The following is a 20,288-nucleotide window of genomic DNA, read 5'->3' as shown; positions in this document are numbered from 1 at the left end:
ATATATCCACGAAGATTAATACATGAAGACTTGTGACTCGGACTTGACTTGGACTCTTCTTAAGTGACTCGGAATTGGACTCGAACACAGGTAATGACGACTCGGACTCGACTTGGACACTCCTTGGGTGACTCGGACTTGGACTCGGACTCGACTACGACTCTCCCTTGGTGACTCGAAGAGTGGTGACTTGGACTCGTGAATTGGTGACTTGACTACAACACTGACACAAACCACCTATTTTGGATTCAAATAAATATGAATATAAGAGGGAAAGAAAGAGAAACTTTAAAAGTGTTCAATTGTTATGTGTAAAGACTGATATTGTGCTCTAATCGTCTGAAACTGTTAAGAAAAAGGGAAACTCAAGCTGCTGCTACACTTTATTTTATTTATCTAAAATGAAGCACTTTTAAGATGCACACATTTTTCAAAAGCTATTTCATTTATTGTCTCTATTTTATTTGTAAATGCAGCCCGAGAGGAACATTACACGTATCCACAGTATTTAAGTAATGTTCATTTACAATACATAGTTGTTTATGAATTGTACTTTCAGTTGTTGATTACATGCAGACGTTGATAAAGCTGCAGCTACTTCAATATATATATATCACACTAATTCATGAAGCAACTTAGACATTTTGATGTTCCGGACCTTGGCATGGGGACATTTTCTCTAACTGGACCTCGTTGAATTTTAGTTGAAGACCCTTGCAATAGACCATTTCGTTTTTAAGTATTGGTTGGAAAGAAAGCAATGTGAAGAGGTCACCATGGATTGTGGTAAATTCCGACTACAGCGTAGACGATTTTCTGACATTTAATACAACAAAAAGCAATGAACAGATTAGATCATTAAGAAAGCCCTTAACATTTACTCTGCACTTCTAATCTTTGCGACCGACGACACGGGTTCAAACATACAGTATGATGTGGTCATTTCTGTTCAGACTTAAGTGCAAACCTCAGACATAACTAACCAGCAGAGAATATTGTATCAAGTGGATATCACATGTACCACATATACCAAAGCAAATGCCTCGTATGTGTAAACCTACTTAAAAACAAATTCTGACATCAATATATTCACGAGGAAGTCGAATGCCCTTTAACTGTGTACCTTTCTCCAAATCTTTGCATATGTTCATCCAGTTAATGTTCTTTTGGGCTCGTCATTAGATCATAATTCAAAGTGCACTGATCATTTAGTAACAGTAGTTTCTTTGGTCATGTAGATGTTTTACTAAGCAATGCATTGACCTGAATAAAGCATTCAAACTGTTTTAGGGGAGACCCAATACCCAGACCTCATTAAGGTACCTGTCAAATCAAAATTCCTTTCCAAGCATACTGATTTAATAAGATGTTATAGACCGTGTAACTCATCGTACTTAAACCTTCCTCAACTTATCGTGTTCTGTTCTCTAGAGATGTGTATTCTTTTAATACATCACAAGCTGAAGTAGGTTGCGATGTATAGGAGGCTTAAGGCTGCCATCTAACCCTGAGACTCACTCTGCCTGCACTGCTGAATGCCTACCAGCCGGGACACTTCACTGCCTGACCTCTGACCTCTGAGCTTCCTGCAGGAGAAAGAAAGAGTTTCTCAAATGGGAACGACGAACATTTAATATCACAATATTTAAAATGGTGATAAATAGTAGATGTCAAGATGTGCAACAGAGTGAATGACAATCAAAGCTCAATCAAAATAGCAAAACAAGCAAAGTCTATTCTGTACCTTTGGAAATGACTTTAAATTCATGATAAATAACGGAATATATTTGTGTTAATGCAACGTGAAATCCACCTTATTGACCGTTTAAATTAATACAACTGATTGAAAACCTCAAAAAGCAAAGCTATAGTTTCACATGTACTTGTGAGTGCTTCTATGACACAAGAAAGTACCACATTACCATTGCTAAAACTAATTAAAAAACATTTTTGCAATATCTGTCCTTCGACTTTCACCTCCATGCTATCTAACAGCACCCTCTAGTGGGCACACGACACATTGAAGGAACGTCTCGGTTACAGCTAGACTACTTCTGAGCACTCATTTCCTCATACCAACTTTATAATGCATTGTACAAATGAAGAAATAAACATTATCAAGTGAAAAAATAATTCAAACATGACAGACTTTGTGTAGGAAACATAAAAAGTTTTAATCCGAAGCGGAGGGTTCGCCAAGGAACTGTACAAGGTTAACTTATTTTACACTAAAATACAAATAAAAAAAGGTTACCACAGTTCAAACCAGGCGGAACAAAAGTCACAGATACGTTCATTATCACACTGGAAGAACAGAGCATTGACAAATTTGAATAACAGTGTTTTTGATTAACCCATAAAACTCGTAACGTTGACATATCTCCCGTCTCATTGACCCTCATTGACACAGACGTATGCAATCATTTAGGTACCTTAACATGTATTCCCTTACTTTTGTCATATAATGCCATTCTGTTGTTCTCAGTGTTAAACAAACATATCAGTGACCATGTACAGATAGAAAGTAGAAATCAGTGCCTAAATGTTTCACATTTATGTACAGAGAAAAACAAGAAAAAGACAGACAGACTTAAAACAGAACGGCTCTGGAGACTTCCGTGTTACAAATAAAACAGCATTTCCACATCATGCAGAATGCAACTGCTCTCATCTGCGTGCCGAGGTAACAAAAATAAAAATGGAAGTACCTTAAATCTGGCCCAAAGACTTGTTTCCCAAAAGGCAATAAATAAAAATAAAAAATACAATAATTCTCTCCCTTAAAAACATGTTGGTAAAACTGCAGCCTAGAGAACTGAAAAGGACTTCATGACGAAAAGACGACGTCCAGAGATCCCAGTTCAGTTTCAAAAGCCTGCCGAGATGAATTCAGTCAGGGTTATTTAGAGATAAAAAAGCTATTGAGAAGACCATAGTACAAAGTGACCTTCAGAATATGACAATAAACGGTAAAATAACAAAAGGAGGTAATAACTGTGTGTCCATCTGCACCTGACATGTCATGCATGTTCAATCGCCTTCAACAAACCCATCGTTTCAACATCCACCACTCTTTCAAAACAGGATGCACCAGTATCAGATTCCTATGTATTTCCAATTAGTAATAATACATGATGAACAGCAGGAATAGGAGAACAACTTGAGGAAGTCTCCTTGGCATTTCCAGATTCTATGAACACAAATGTAGCAGTTAGGGTAGTGAAGTAGTTGGAGAAATCCACAGTTGCTTCCTGAAGGGCAGCACCGTTTTCAAAAGTTATTTAGTTGTAGAAATGTTGATACCGGTGCATGCGTACTCCCATACAACAAAATGAGCAGATGTCAGTAAAATCAAGCCATGACAAGTAAAGCTGGAGGAACATACATAGGAAGTGTGCGTACAAAATGGCCGCCCCACAAAATGTAGAAAATGGGCTTTACGTACGTAACATTTTCTGCAAAACAAACAATTATTAATATCCAAGTCCCTTAATTTGTTTTCAACAACAGGGCCTTCATCAGGTACAAGTGCTTCTTGAGTGTTGACCAAATATACCCAGATACTGGACATTACATTAGGGCAATATATTGATATCCATATCGTCAGATCGTGTTAGATTTGGGATATCGTAAAATAGTGTTTCTTGGCTTAGATGAGATTTGATTTTCTAGATCTATTAGTTGTAACTACGAATGACTATTTATCAAAAAGCACCATCAGCACATACTCTATATAACCCAGCCTTACAGTCCACGCACATGTTAAAAAGATCAGACTAACATTACTGCTCATTTCAACCTTCTCAAATCGTACAAAAACTTTCTTTAGACTTTCCTTTAAACCATCAACACACCACATTCCCATCATCCAGCTGACGCAAAAGTAAAACAAATTAAAGTATTTAAAGTCCTGTTCGACTGTAACATTTCATATTTGACGGATTCGTTAACAGTGGGTATTTTCACAGTCTGTGAGAGGAGTGATTATCAAATGAAACCTATTTTTCATATCCGGATTTAAAAAACATTTGAAATATAAAGTGCCCTGCTCACTGACTCGGCATCAGCGGCACAACAAAGAGAACATCACCCAAAAGTATCATTCAGTAACCAACATATCGTACCGTAGACATCACATCTCCCAGTTAAAAACACACACACACACACACACACACACTGTACAACATGTATACATATCCTACACTTACTAGTGGTCATAGAGTTTGATACAGTAGCTACAAATAAGAGTTTCAATAAGCAGGTCCGAGCCAGTGGAGCCAAACCAAAGAAACAGGAAGTGTTATTCAAAACCGAGCAGCATGCAATGTGACGAGCGTTAATGCTTTTAAGTTTAAACTGATCTCTGAGCAGATCTTATAATGCAGACTTGTTGATAAATCCATTCAAAAAGTCACAATGGAATTTGAAAAGTTCAGATTCAAATGTATAACTTTGATAGCCGAGTAACGCAACAACATTATTGAAACCTGACAAATAAGTGGTATAGAAACTAAATTAGGAATGTTACAAAAAGATACATTTGCATTCGTCACAGAAACTGATGCATTTAAATTAAAACAAACCAATTATCCTTGCACCCAGTTCAACTTAAAGTGTTGCTCGTCATCATTACTTTATTCAAGATATTTCAGATATGATTACTAAACTAAACCTTGATAAAATAAGTATTGTCCAACCTGATGCACAATGCAATATAATCTGAATAGTAGAAGTACGAGAAAGTCATTTTTCCCCCATTAGGCATCTTTACATCAAGGGTATCTAAGAGGGGGAGGGTTTAAATCAACTGGAAGTACCACTCACGTCCAGCAGGGATTTCCTGGCTTTGGTTTGGCTGCTCTGGCAGAGGCTGAATGCTGCTTTATATTAGTCACAGTTAAAAGAGACTGACTACGATGAAAACATGATAAGAGGAATATTAATATTAATACTGCTCGAGTCCTGTCTGAGACAAGGAGGAGGAGGCGTTGGGTTTTTACAGCGAGATCTCCTGAGCAGGAGAGAAACACATCCGGGTCACAGAGGGGGAGCTCTGCTGGAGAGGGAGAGGGAGGAGGAGAGGAGGAGGGGAGGAGATGGATGGATGGAGAGACTCATAAATACAGTTTACGCTAAGAAGTATCACATTTGTCCAACATGTTAAACTAAATGAGGATGTGGTGGAGCCGTTTCCCACAAAGCGCCACAGGGTTTCTACATTTGAAAAGATTTTTTTAACAACTTAAAAACTGCTGACACACAAAGATCTTCACCATATAGTTCTGCCAAATTACATTTCAGTATGATGACCCCTTATTTAAAGACACAGGAAACTTCTGTGCATGACTGATATAATAATAATATTCTATTACGGCCCGTCCACACAGCGGCGTGCGTTGACGCTTGCCGGCGGGCGTGTCTGAAACTCGACCAACAACCAATCATATGAATCTCCTGCCCCTGACACACAGGCAGCGGTTTGATTGGCTAGAGCTTGTACTGGCATGCGATTCGATTGGCTGACGCTTCTGCCGAGGCTTCAAAAGTTGAACATTGCTCAACTTTTGCAGCGAGCCACGCCAGCAAAGCTCCGCGTCGCTTCCCACAATGCAGTTCGGCGAAAAGTGACGTAACCCCATTAAAAGTGAATGGTGAAGCGTCAACGCACGCCGCTGTGTGGACGGGCCGTAACGATACCAAAAACTCACGGTACGATAATATCGCGATAACAAGTCCACGGTACGGTATTTATCGCGATATTGAAAAAATAAATGCAATAAAATATAGAATTTTCTTTTGGAACAATTTATTTTGAAATGTATTTATTTTTTACTTGAAAACATTTTCTTTATTAAATAATAAATCTGATTTGTTCAGCATGTTAGTAGGATAGCAGTATTTTAAAGTGTCAAAAACAAAGTGACAGTAACAGACGGGAACAAGAGAACCAGTTTTTTTTTTTTTACTAGTACTACCAGACAAAGTAGGCATTTTCTTTGTGCCACTGCATCTCACAAATAAACAAGGACATTTAATAATCAGACCCTGCAATAAAATAAATCAAGTTTCACTTTAGTTTTTCAAGTAACTCAAACACTCGCTTTTTTTTTTTAGGAATATGAGAATGTCCACATTTCCAGGTAGAAGCTGGGATGTTTGGGCGTTTACAAAATCCCCTGCTGTGGAAAAAACTCTTGCTTGGTACTGATGTTGCCGGGACAGCAGTGGTCGCGTTAACCTAAAATTTGTTTTAACAATGATGGAAAAATGTGAAAGCAGTCTGTCATTTTGACGGATTAGAACAAACTCGGAACAGCGCCAAAGTTTCCCCGCAGCGAGGCTCTGGTGTTTGCCGTGTTATGCATGCCCTCCAAAAGGAAATGATATAGTTTCCAAACCGAACTTTGCCGAACAGATCATTGAAATGTCTGGGAGTTTCTGCTTTACGCTGTGCGCGCTCCCGCGAGGTGCATGCATATCTCGGTGGGCATACATAACACCGTGACAATGGGACCACCTGGTTGAATAAAGTTTTTGTTTTTTTAATAACCATGTAATATCGCTGTAGATTTTGTCAGTCTCACGACGGCATCGAGACGTTTATTTATCGCGATACAACCATATATCGTTACATCCCTAATATACATCCCTAATATATATATATATATATTTATTGGATGCCTTCAAATTTAAGACACTTCTTTTTGTTGCATGAAGTCATACTGGGATGTTTGCTGAAATGTATATGTGGCACAGCAGTGATTTGCTTTGTTTGGAAACCGTGTCATACCTTGGAAACCTTCCGAACTCTGTCCTTGAAAGCAAAGTCTGGGTTCTTGACTATCAGCCCTCCCTTCCCCAACATGTGACCATTTAAAGGGCTGTTCACCTGTACACACAATTAAGAAGATTATTAATATTTTTGGCGGATTGAATATCTTCCAAGAGAAAAAGATAAATTAAAGAATACAAAGTACAACAAAAATACAAAATGCATTAGATAGTAATCCTAAGACAATTTCTAAAACAAAAAAATACCAAGTCTTACCCCCTGTAGGATGACGTTCTCTTTACCAGCTTTTCTTCCCGACTTGGAGTCGATATCTGGGGAGATTTGTCGGAGCCGCCTCTCCGCCGTCGGCTGCTCACCGCGAGCTTTGCGCTGTTACCAAAAGTACCAGGTGGAGAAAAAACGGTTATAAGTTTAGTTTAGAAAATATCAAAGTCATGTTGCTGAAATATTCGACACAAAGAGATGCATGGCTTTATTCAAGGACTCGAATCACAGTTAGTTGTTAGACCACCAGTTGGACCATACAAATTTAAGCAGGCGTTTGTTTTCAATTCTTCTTAACATTTGCAATGTTAAACATCTAAAACAAATTGTAATCAATGTTCAGGCACATTTGGAGCTTGCCGATACACACAACTCTCCGTGTGTGTTCTGCTCCGCTCACCGGTCCATCACAGCGGGTGGAGCAGCCGGATTTCTGCTTCACACACACACACACACACGCTGCATACCGCTATTTTATTGTCATTTTTGGACACCTTAAAATACTGCCAGACTGGTCAAGCCATTGTGGCGAGCTTTTTTTGCCGCGCACAGAGAAAAGCATCATGTATTTTACGTCATGTGAACGGCCTTTATAGAGAGCACCGATCGATCGGCAGAGAGTGAATATCTCGGCGGATCGGAGCATCCCTAATACTCAGTAATAGTTTTTGTTTGGCTTGGCTTTTGATTGGTGCACCAAGTTTTTGCTATTTTAAACCTCCATGAGTCCAACATAATGTATTTATAATAATATAGCCTGGCCAATTTTATTCATGAAAGCTTACCGCAACCATATCCTTGATGTTCATGACTAAAAAGCACTCTTAACTCTTGTAAAACATTACAGCAATGACTCCGAAGTTTAACATGATCTTGGTTCCATACATGGGCGTACTTTCCACTGGGGACAGGGGGGGACATGGCCCCCCCACTTTTCAAAATCCCGTTTGTGTCCCCCTCACTTTTCAAATGTGTTTTTTACGCAAGCGGTCATCGTCACGGAGGAGCGTCTGTGTGTGGCACGAGCACATTTTGTCAGAGAGAGAGAGTTACGGGGTTGTTGTTAGCATCTGATGCTAGCTCGGAGCTAACGGAGATTAGAAGCCGTTTCAACAATAAGGAGAGGGAGAGCTCTCTTCTGTCGGACTGAGAGGCTGAGATAACGTCAGTTTAGGTGAGCTAAAGGACTCCGAGTGATTAGATTGTAAACTTTAGTCCAAGTTATCTCAGTGGGCCTCAAACGGTTTGGTCGTCTATGTAAACGTCTATGTATGTTTCTATCTATTTAATATAGTTGTTCAAAATAAGTTAAGAAATCCTTCCAATGTCAGTAAAAAATAAAAAACACAGTTTGAAAGGGGAGTGATTAGTAAAATATGCATACATAAAAAGAAAGAATGCAGACTAGGTAAGATACAGATAGGAGAGAGGAGTTGATCAATGATTTGATATTGCTTGTGAGCATATTCTAATGGTTTTTGGAGTATTGAAATATATACAGTTCTGTTTCATATTGTGTTGAGAGCTGTATCCATAAATCTCTTCATTTGTGCACCAGATTGATGCCTTTAACTTCAATTTAAAGAAAAAAATCTGCATGCCCCCGGACCCCCCTATTTGTGTGGTGAGGTCCACCCACAAATAAAACAGGCTCACATGGATGGATACTAGATAAGTTTAGGCACTCATTATATACACTACACATTTTTAATACCATAGTCCCTAATATATTAGTAGAAAGGCAGGAAATGGAATTAAATCGAGAACAATGTTTCAATGCAGAGGACCCCCTGTTTTGTGTGTTTAAGGAATATAAAGTAATGGTTCAGTTTGAAATAGACTGCGCTTGGTTCTTCATTCGAAGCTTCCATTACACAACACCCCCCCCACTTCTCAAACCAAAGTCACACCCTTGGTTCCATATAACATAATGCTAATAAAAGTGAAAATCATATATTTTGTTGCTCTCGTCATTGTGACTTTCCCTGATGGTTAAGTACCTTGATGAAGCCTCCAAAGGAGCGGGAACGTGGGTGTTTCTTGCTGGCAGTGGTGGGGACCTGAAGCCGGTCGTTGGTGGGCGTCCCTGAGGTTGTCTGTTTGACTAACTGCACATAGAAAGAAGAAAAACATCACTTAGTTTCACATTTCTCACACACACACACACTGAATCATAGTGACATGCAAGCTGTCTTTGGCTCTTTCATGCTGCGTGGGAAGAATAAAGGTATTCTGATGCATTCAGGTTATACATGTTTTCAGTTCATCTAGCAGAGCTTTAAGACGGTAAAATAAGACCCCGAGTTGAACCTGTCGGACGAGTTTCTTCTTCTTGGCGGAGTCCGGCATGCTGTGGTTGACGTGTCTGAAGAGGTCCTTCAGAGCCTCCTCTGTGTACTGCTGGGCCGGGGACTGGCACTGCTCCTGGGGGGGGGCCGACCTCTTTAGGGGCAACACGGTCCGCTGAGCAGGAGATCGGCTGGCTGCAAACAACTCCAGATCATCCTGAGTGAGGAGAGGGGGGGGGGGGTCAGACTGGCTGTGGACTTTGAGGATGGAACTGCGGTGTTGATATTTGATTCAGACACTTGTTTGCAATTGTACCGTTTCGGGTACCGCTCAAAAACACACCCGTCTGCTAGCGGCTCTTAAATGGTGGAATGACAACAGGACAGCAGAAACTCTGCATGTCTTCTGTCGCAAACCCATCTGATTCAATTGTACCTTCTCAAGTACCCCTAGGGGTCCACATACCCCAGGTTGGGAACCACTGCGATGATGTTTGCTAACCTTGGTCTGCAGAGCCTTGGAGCCAGTGAAGTGCATTCTGGCGTATTCCCGCAGGTAGACTGGAGCCTGAACAACATGCAGCAAACAGTCACTCATCCACACGGTAAACGTTTAACCCGTCACATGTTACGTTTCTGAAGCCACATTTGTTTCTGTGCTCGAGTAAAGGAGAATAATAAATCACCCTGAAGAGCTTCTGTGAGTGTTTGATGAGGAAGGCCATGCTGCTGTTCAGTTTCTTCAGATTGTCTTTCAGGTCACACGCGGTCATCTACAGCAGGAGAGAAAACAGAATACAGGAAGTGCCATTTAGAGATTTAGACCACTACTGGACAGGAATACAATATCATTTCACCAACAGATGGCAGGGTAGTACATACGAGTTGTTTCTTTATATTGCCTTTGCTTTAAAAAGAATAGGATTGCTTTATTCAGGTTATTTATTTGTACGAATATTATTTGCTTAGTTAATTGATGCAACGGCAGCTGGAAGAGAGCTGTGTATTCATACTGAAAAGCAGCATGCTACCCCTCCCTATAACACTGCGACAAAATGAAACTGCTTCTAAATTAAACACAGAGTAGCTTTAAAGACACTGTTTAAATGGTCGTTTTCATATAATGTATGAATATTATACTTTACTCGGTTTCCCACATATTGTGTAAATATTGTATTTATCTTTTTATTTGTCAAGATTGTCTTTAATTCGTTTTGTTTAAAGCTTTTGTAATAGTAATGTAATTTGCTACATATTCTGCTTTCTGTGTGCAACATTTATACTAGGGCGGCTCGATTATGGCAAAAATCATAATCTCCATTATTTGGGTCAATAATTGATATCACGATTATTAAAAACGATTATCCATTTACTTTGAAAACATCCATTTATTGAAAATAAAATGTGAACAGTATGTTTTTAACAGTTGATTAATAATAATCGTTTTATTTCGATTACGTCGTTTTCATAATCGTTGCAAGCCAAAATCGTAATTGCGAGTAATTGAGCAGCCCTAATTTATACCAAAGCAAATTCCTCACATGCGTAAACCTATTTGTAATAAAACAGAATCTGATTTGTGTTAAATAAGTCTGATCCCAAATTGAACAAAAATCAAAATTAGATCTACGATTTCGGTCAGCGTGAAGCCGCTTGGTCCTCGAACCCTGGTCATGTAGTTCCACTGATAAAGCTTACGTTTCTGGGCCAGACGACGTGCGGCGCGAACATGAGGGCCAGGTTGAAGGCGGACATCTTGTTCTTGTCCTGCTGCCTGGCGGTGTGATAGAGCAGGTCCAGGAGCAGTTTGAGCAGGGACCGGTTGGCCTGAGGTAACAGCAGGAAGAGGAGCTGCAGGGCTTCTATCTGACGCTCCTTGTTGGGCAACGCAGTCTTGTTCCCGAGTTCGTCAAACAGAGTCAGATCTGAAGGGGGAGGAAGTAAGTCATGAATGAATTTACATTCAGACCCCCACAAATAAAAATAGAAATATACACACATAAGGTCATCATATTAACAGTGTTTTATGCTCATCGACTCATCCGTGAGCAGAGCATCAAGTTGCCTATAACAGCTGAATGCGGCGAATACCATCTTGTTCAGCAAAACGCCTCAAACTTGTTAAGATCCAAAGCTTTAGTGCGTTTTGATTCAATGCCGAGTACAGACAAACCTGACAGTCTCTTCTCCGTCACCGTCCCGTTCAAATGAAATCGCCGCCAATCACATTTCCAAGCTCGGTTACAAGGATCGAGTCTTGTGCTGCATTCACTTGCACTCGGACATTAGGGATTTTCTCTCATAAATGTCCGATGAGCCAAAACTTTTCTTTCAAAACAAAGCTAATTTTCCGGGCCAAATATTATTGCTGGCGAGCCAACAATGGCCGACCCATGGAGTACAGTATAAAAAAATGCAACATATGCTTTTAATTAACACAACTTATGCTAATTGTGCAAATTGCCCAATATATGCAAGTTAGCATCAAGCAGTTTATATGTGCTGGGGACCCAGAATATACATTTCTAACATAAAATGTTGGTGTACTCAACATTTTCAGGTTCAGTATTCTGGAAACTAGACTAAAATGGGATTGTATGTTTGTGTATTCATACCGGCTATCTTGAGGTGTGCGTGAAAGTGTCTTTGTGTGAGCAGGGGCTCGGGCAGCTCTCCCAGGAAAGTCTTGAGCAGCGTGGCCACGTCATTGGGGTGAAAGTCTCCAGACTCCAGGTCCACATCCACCCCGCTGTTCAGGAGCTCCTTCAGGGTCTGCTGCCGGACGCTGTTCCCCGGCACCCGAAACAGACCCTCCACGTGCAGATCTGAGTGAGTAAGAGCAGGAAAAAACGTAAAACATCTGATCATTTATTTGTGTGTTTCTTTTGCTAGGACAAACGGAAAACATGCCATCCACATGATTTTAAAACAAAGAGAAAGAACTTCTGTCCGGGTTGATCAGTGGAGCTGAATTACTGCAGGACAAAAGGCTTGTTCTTTGTACAGAAGGAAGTGTATTATCTATGTGTCAGGAAGTCGTTCTCTTTAAACATCACTAAACAAACTTTTATTAATGTATTTATTCAAAATAACTTACTTTTGCTGAGGTACTCGATGAGCTGGTAGATCTGGGCAATGCAGATTTCTGTTAGCGGGGTTCCAAACACAACCCCTTTTTCTGCGAAAGTAATAGGAGACATGAGTGATCATATTATAACCAGGGTTCATACACTTTCACTAATGACTTTTCCATGACCAAAAACATTACCCTTTCTCAGCGGTACCACTGAAAATGTTTTTTTTTTTAAACATGGAACAGGAAAATAAGGTCTGCATCAGGTTGTGCCTATCTAAAACAAATCAAATAGTAGGCTAACTAGCTTCTACACGCTGAAGCAACTAAAATCTCTCACCAGCAAAATACCATCTATACAATCCAAGCACACTGCTGATGCTGACCCCAGCTCCTGCCGACCACACTTGAAAGTGTGCGGGGGAGACGCCAGGACAGTGGACACGTCTACGAGCAGCAAACTTTCAACAAAGATCTCTAAATGGGTGGCGACAGCTTGCAGGCCAATTAACATCGTGGAGGACGAGGGGCTGCGTGATATAAATCGGGTCGCATCCAACGGCTGCACTTATGGATTGCCTTCCAGAGCCACCACTGTGTCGAAAATACACAACTTGTATGAAGTCCAAAAAGCGAAAGTAGAGGAAGATTTAAGAAAGACTTCCACAGTTGCGTTCACTTGAGACTATTGGACTTCACTCAGTAATGACAGTTACCTCGGGCCACAGCGCATTATTTTGACCCACAGTGGGAACTTCAGTCTCATGCTTTGACAGTTGTTTGTTTGTAGCCTTTATTTAAACCAGGTGAAACTCCCTTAACATCAAAAGATCTCTTTTTCAAGGGTGACCTGTTATGAAAACAGAGGAGGAGCGGCATCACACACACACTGAACGATTGATCGGTTTTAAGATTGTCTGCGATTTTTTTTAACATTTTTTTTGTTCTTCTTGTGTGTCAGTCATCCACACCAATCAGAAGTGCTGTGCTCCACATGTACCAGCCATTGTTAACCAATCAGAAGTGGCCCATGATAGAAGGTGATAGACAGATTGATCCAATCACCTGCCAAGTATTTTTGCAGGTGCCTGCCCTTTCCAAATGACTTCCAATGGAGCTCTCCTAGATGGTTTGGTGAAACAAACCATCTGAGTCAGGTTAGTAATGCTCCATCACATGTTTCTATTACAGGGTGAATCTTAAACTGAAGCTTGACTTTAAAGTGGACCTATCATGCTATATTCGAAAAATATATTGTAGAGCTATACCTATATAAAACATTTCTGGTTTTTAAAAAAAATACCAAACAGATCCCCCATTGCAGCCGTGCCTCATACTGCTCAAACCCCTCTTTTGAAGCCCTGTTAGAGAAACGCAGATTTTGGGTCCTTAGCTTGAAAAAAAAAGAAAGCAGAGGCGGAGCTAATGCCTGATCAGAATTCTAGCGGAGATAAAGTTAAATTCTGCTGTGATAAAACGCCATCCTGTTTAAACCACGTCAAGGATTATCTCTGAAACAGTATGGAGCTCAAATGCTTTTTCTCTCTCAGGTTTATCACAAGGTGAGTTCCTTTCTTTATTTCCTGCTTTTTAAACACGTGCTCTCCAGCACAGGTTAGCTCCGAGTGTTAGCGAGGCTTGCTAATGTAAACAAAAACGAGATTACGTCCAAAACACGTCAGGCATTGTTTCTGATAGCAATTTTCTGTGGGTCTGCTGCCGATATGACGTCAGATCGGATGGACATGTCACAGCGGATGGAAATCTGGATCAGCTCCGCTGTAGCCCCGTTTGTAGAGATTTGGGTACGGCGGAAAAGAGAGAGGGCTGTATTTTCTGACGCTGCGTGAGTTCCCCGACACACCGGGGACACATATTTCTGCATAAAACAAAAAGACATCACAAAGTGCATTTTGCATGATAGGTACCCTTTAAAGCAACCCAACGGAAGTTTCATGTAAGTTTAGTTATTTCACTCGTAGCTCGGGCTGCGGGGCTGCTAGAGACTAGGGATGGGAACGATTAATCGAATATTCGAAATTATTCAGGTATTCGAATATAAGTTATGAATATTTTTATTTTTTTGGGAGTGATGCCTAAGTTGATTATCAAATTGAATAATTCAATATATATATATATATATATATATATATATGAGAGAGTCTTCTCTACAGCTGGGCTGATTGTGAATCGCCTCTGCACATGAAAGCTGTAGGCCTATAGCTGTCAAACTGTGATCACCAGTTCAATACATTTGACAAATTCAACTTGGTTTCTACACTTATTTGAACATGTATGTATTTATTTCCAAAAATTCTTGAAAACACATTGGGTAAAAAAGAAAAAAGAAATTCTGAAAAAATGTTTTTTATAGGATATGTACATTTCGGTTAACCGGTTAATCGTTTTTTGGGCGGTCGAATATACATTTGCTTTCAAATTCCCATCCCTAATAGAGACGGGAGCATGTTGATGCGACCTTCCTAGCCGGAGATATGGCCGCATTTTACAATAAACTTCCGTTGGGCCGCTTAAAAACAAATATCGCAAATCGAATCGAAATATCTGTCAGAAAAATCGCAATTAGATATTTTTACACACACACACATTATTGTATTGTATGAGAGAGGTTCCATGTTGAATTGAGGTGAATATTTGTAATGTTCAGAGGTTGTTGCGTTTAATATTCATGAGAATATGTGTCACTGTTCAAATGAAAATAGGGATGCAACGATATATCGAATATCCCGGTAAATACATTTCTCAATACCGTCGTGAGACTGACAAAATATACCGCGATTTTTGTTTATATATATATATATTTTTTTTTTAAACCTTTATTTAACCAGATGGTCCCATTGAGATCATCAATCTCTTTTTCAAGGGAGACCTGTCCAACATGGCAGCAAGTTGTTACAACATGAACATAAAACAACAGATAACGATAAAGGACATTGTATTTACAGTGCTACATGTACACACCTAGAGACATTGACATGTACATGTATATCTCTGTCAATAAGCCTCACCTTCTTGGAATAAACTGTATTGTTTTTGAAGTGGTGGAGAGACGATTCACAGTTTGACCCACTGCTGTCACCCATGGCCAAAGCATATCTCTCCGTCTCAGCAACATCAGTACCAAGCAAGAGAGTTGTTTCCACAGCAGGGGATTTTGCAAACGCCCAAACATCCCAGCTTCTACCTGGACATGTGGACATTCTCATATTCCTGAAAGATAACCTTGATGACGCGTTACTTGAAAAACTAAAGTGAAACTTGATTTATTCTATTGCAGGGTCTGATTATTATATTGTTGACACTTTAAAATACTACTATAATGCTGTACAAATCAGATGTACTATTTAAATTTTTTTTTTTTTTTTAAATCAAGTTAAAAAAAAAAATTCGCATTTTTCTTCTTTCTTTTTCAATATCGCGATGAATATCGTGCCGTGAGTTTTTGGTATCGTTACATCCCTAAATGATAATAAACAAAACATTTGCATAAAGCATATTTGTCCACTCATATGTTGATCACTACGCTCTGCATCAACCAATCAGCTCGCTGCACCCTCGCTGCGAGGGGGACCCAAGTTCCCATCAGCAAAAACACGTGGGTTTGCTATCCTGGCTCCAAAATGGTGGAATGAGCTCCCCATTGAAATCAGGACCGCAGAAAGCTTACACACCTTCCGGCGCAGACTGAAAACTCATCTCTTTCGACTCCACTTCGAGCGATAGAATGACTAACAAAGAACTGCTAACAGAGCACTTATATACTAATAAAGGACTGGCGTATCTAAAGCCAGTTGAGTAGCACTTGAAATGCTTGGCTCTTTGAAACCTGATGTTCTTATATGATTCTGTTTTCCTCAAGGTTGTGTCTTCCTGGTCGAATGTACTTATTGTAAGTCGCTTTGGACAAAAGCGTCAGCTAAATGCAATGTAATGATACGAGTATTCAAAGCTTGAAAAACATCCCTCGAAGGTACATTAAGAACAGATAAGAAATGTGCAATTAACTATGGACAATCATGCGATTAAATATTTGAATCGACTGACAGCCCTAATTACGATACAGTATTTATTATCATTATAGTATTACTATTTCTGCGATTAGATAAAATATAAATTATATTTGATGCAACTTCAGTTACATTTCCAGGTTTTTAATGACCGTAAGAACCCTGTATAACTTACTAAAATAGTTATTTGATTTCTGGTACAAAGACAACACAAAAGCCGCATCATATACAAGCTGGTTAACGCAGCGGACATTAAAGAGCCTGTGGCAGCCTCCCAACAACTGTTGTGCAATGAGATATTGGGCTACTAGTCATCTCGAACCGTCAGCTTAAAAAAGAAGGTGCGATACCGTTCCGATAAATATAAATAATTTCGAACATCGCGGGGAAATTCCTTCGACTCATTTTGAAGTTTTGGGGGAAGCCGGAAGTGACGTCAATGCGGGAACGCTTCGAGAGCCAAACACGGACAAAGTGTGTTGTCATGTGTAGAAATGGTGAATTACTGAGTTTAGGCACGTTAATAACGTTTTAATGAAGTTGACTACAGTATATTCATTTTTGTCAGTGCTTTCATGTCAATTCGGCGACATAAACATAAATGATCGTGGTGAAGATGATGATTACATTAAGATTAAAAATCGGGAGTGAGAGCTGCTGAATTTCCTCCCGTTGGATGTGATATAAAAACAAATCGATTATTTTTGTAGTTGTAAACTCAAGTGGATGAAACTACATTTATTAGTGCTTTCATGTCAATTCGGCGAACATATGATACATTAAATAATCGTGAGGAGGATGATTGAAAAATCGTTTGTTTGAGCCGGTCTGCATTTCCTGATGAGAAAACAAACCGATGCTTTTTGTAGTTGTAGTACACCAACAACATGGATTAAACGTGTTTTTTTTACCACAATGTTGGGAAAATTAATGGATAAAATGCACGGATTATTATTATTATTATTATTATTCCCACTCCGATCGGGATACTAGGTCCACCGTTTCCCCGCAGCGAAGCTCCCCCCGTTGAAAGTTTACGTGGGCTGGGTGCAGTGGCCCATCGGGACGAATCTCGATGGGCCGGTACCGAAGTGGGCCGGTCGAATAAGTCACTAGCACATCCCCCACTCCCCCCGTTGACAACTTACTAGCGGTACCGAAGTGGGCCGGTCGAGAGTCCCGGGATGATTTTTAGTCCCAGTCCACCACTGGCTACATGACCATATGATCGCCCATATTGACGCACCTCATTCCTAAACTTCTAACAGATACAACATAAACCGATCCTTCAGCCTCATATGAGCTCTCAGACACGTTCAAAATTAAACTGTCATCGCGCGTTTACATGCAGAAGCTGGGATCCTGAACGGTGCAGCTGGAGCGCTGTGCCCGCAATAACGTCACACATCATTTGGCGGGACTTGAAGAATCCCGAGAAGATCCAGAAAATGGTCGACATTGAAGGATTAATGGTTATCAAAGTACAAATATCCAAAATCAGTTCAGTAATGGTTTTCAAGGGGACGATATTTACTCAAATTGATGGGTTTGGATGATGGGGGAAACTCGTGCCACAGGCTCTTTAAAACCAATGACCATCTCATCTATACATCCCATTGAAGGAAGTATTAGTAGATGAAATTCAATAGACGTTATTCATCACAAATTGGGAATTTTATGAATGTTTGTTTTACATTTTCCCTTCATTATAGGTAAATGTTAAAACTAAAAACAACAAACCAACAATTACTAGTTTACAACTGTTGGGAGGGTTTTCAGATGAAAATTACAATTGTTCTTATAAATAGTTCTGTAAATATCAAATTGTGAAAACCAAAACAGAGAGGGGCTTTCACAGTTCCTATTGCAAGAGTTCATTTCTACCGGTCACATAGGTGACCTTTTACCTTTGCGTTTGAGGAAGTTGAAAGAGCGAAAGAAGCCTCCATTTCCACCTGTTGGGATCTTCGGGCCCTCCTCACCAAGGAGCTGTGCAAACTCTGTCCCGGGAAGATCTATGAGGCGAGTGATGTTACTTAGTACCAGCTCCAAGAATATATCCGGGTTCTCGTGACGGAGTTTTTCCACAAAAAAGTCTGGGTTGAATATGACTGGAGGTCGGCTGGGACGAGAGCCACCAGGTGATTCTTCATGATTGATCACCATACTGCTCACTGGACCGCTGAGGGGAGACACGGGAAATAGGTTAGACACATAGGCTGGGTAATATTGAAAACTGCAGCTTTATGGATCCATCTGTTCTTTAAAAAGTCTGTAATACTAAGGGTTCTTTGTTGTATACGCGTCTGCAGAAAATCAACTACATAACCAATTAAAATATTAAGATGCTGCGCTCAAAAGCCAGAGATATCACAATCCCAATGACATTAGGGTTATTTTTCAAGACTTTAAAAAGCTCCCTCCAGAACCACACAAGACAATATCCTATGGTTTTCACATGCCGCAGTACTCCTCTATACAAGTAAATTAGTACGAGTAACCTTTCGATTGCAGTGCTTATATTTGTAACTGAGTATTCCTAAACTCTGGTACTTCTACATTTAGTAAAGTACAAGATCTGAGTATTTCTTCCACCTCTTTTACTCCATTAACTGTTAAGTTACTTCACAGATGTGGATGAATGATGTGAAATATAATCAAGTGTTGAATCAGACTTTAGTTCCACCTGGAGTAAATCCACCAGCTACCCTGCAGTCTACAAAGTACTTCAGACTAGCTGCACCTTCACCAGCTTTGAGAACACTTTAATGATCAATCATTATAAAACATATCATATATATTATTCTGAAATGGACCAATCTACACAATGAGTACTTTTACTGTCGCTACTTTAACTATATTTTGATGATAATACTTTCTACTTTTACTTGAGGAACATTTTGAATGCAGTACTTTTACTGTAACAGAGTATTCCTACACTGTGGTACTTCTACTTTTACTCAAGTACTTCTCTGGTCTGCACACAATGCTTAAAACTAGCTAACCAACATTGTATTTAGCTAACGGGTATAGTCAGTTGGTAACGACAACAGGGCTAACGTTAGCTAATACAACCTAAACATTCCCACCAACGTTGCTCAACTTATTTCCGAAGTAAACAGTTGAATAAATAGCAACAATGTCTAGCCACAAAGTTGTATTTAACCAAACTGATTGTCAGTTGTTTTACGGTAACGTTGAACAGCTAACGTTAGCTAGCTAGCAAACAAATGACTTTGTTGACGGCTAACGTTCGAGATTGACAGCCCCTTTGTTATCAGTGTCACACACGTATGTTCCCCACTTTAAAATGTGTCAAGTTTAGTGTAGCCCTTGAGTAAAGCTGGGTTAATGCAGATAACGTTATAATATTAATGTTTGTATTTTTTTCTTACCTTCTATTTTGTGTGTTTTCATCGACATCCTTGCCCGCAGCCATGTTCGGTTTGGTTTGAATCCTCCGCTGTTATCGTGTAGGCCCCGCCCTCCTAGTCGCCGATTGGTCACTTGCCGAATGTGGGCGTGACGCAACGGGTCTTGATTTGCATGTTCCTCACTGTGATTGGTCGGTTTGAATTTGTATCAAGCTTTATCAAGGAAAACAGCTTCTGCCTGTAACATCCTTATAAGAAAGTCTATCTATTGTAACATTTACCTAAATGCTATTCATAAATACATTTTAAAAACTGCAGTTATACATACATGCTAAATCGCAATTCCTTACTGTATTTCAGTTGAAGGGTTATTTGTGAAATATCACACACATATCTAAATCTCCTTAATCATGTTGTCTCCTACTTTTGTTGGAAAAAGGGGTACAGACAGTAGTGGTGGTAAAAACG

At 39.8% G+C, this 20,288-nt stretch overlaps 1 protein-coding gene across 4 annotated transcripts; it reads right to left on the bottom strand.

Annotated features, from left to right (window-relative positions):
* Window positions 1–1,146: 1,146 nt before the first annotated feature.
* Window positions 1,147–19,928, bottom strand: LOC117451418 (rho GTPase-activating protein 19-like). Of its 4 annotated transcripts, none has more exons than XM_034089722.2 (12): window positions 19,842–19,928; window positions 18,354–18,628; window positions 12,443–12,523; window positions 11,961–12,170; window positions 11,044–11,270; window positions 10,032–10,118; window positions 9,848–9,913; window positions 9,368–9,562; window positions 9,058–9,165; window positions 7,049–7,162; window positions 6,791–6,889; window positions 1,147–1,586 (listed from the first exon to the last, which is right to left on the bottom strand). In XM_034089722.2, the coding sequence occupies exons 1-12, from the start codon at window positions 19,883–19,885 to the stop codon at window positions 1,557–1,559; spliced, it is 1,536 nt and encodes a 511-aa protein (XP_033945613.1). In that variant the 5' UTR covers window positions 19,886–19,928; the 3' UTR covers window positions 1,147–1,556. The 4 variants fall into 4 exon arrangements, with proteins under 4 accessions (XP_033945613.1, XP_033945600.1, XP_033945607.1 ...); XM_034089709.2 differs by lacking the exon at window positions 1,147–1,586 and adding an exon at window positions 2,101–5,056; XM_034089716.2 differs by lacking the exon at window positions 1,147–1,586 and adding an exon at window positions 2,101–5,053.
* Window positions 19,929–20,288: the final 360 nt, after the last annotated feature.

The sequence above is a fragment of the Pseudochaenichthys georgianus genome, chromosome 1, assembly GCF_902827115.2.
Source record: "Pseudochaenichthys georgianus chromosome 1, fPseGeo1.2, whole genome shotgun sequence".
Taxonomy (NCBI): domain Eukaryota; kingdom Metazoa; phylum Chordata; class Actinopteri; order Perciformes; family Channichthyidae; genus Pseudochaenichthys; species Pseudochaenichthys georgianus.
The sequence above is the reverse complement of the archived record's forward strand: the minus strand, read 5'-3'. Positions and strand labels throughout refer to the sequence as shown.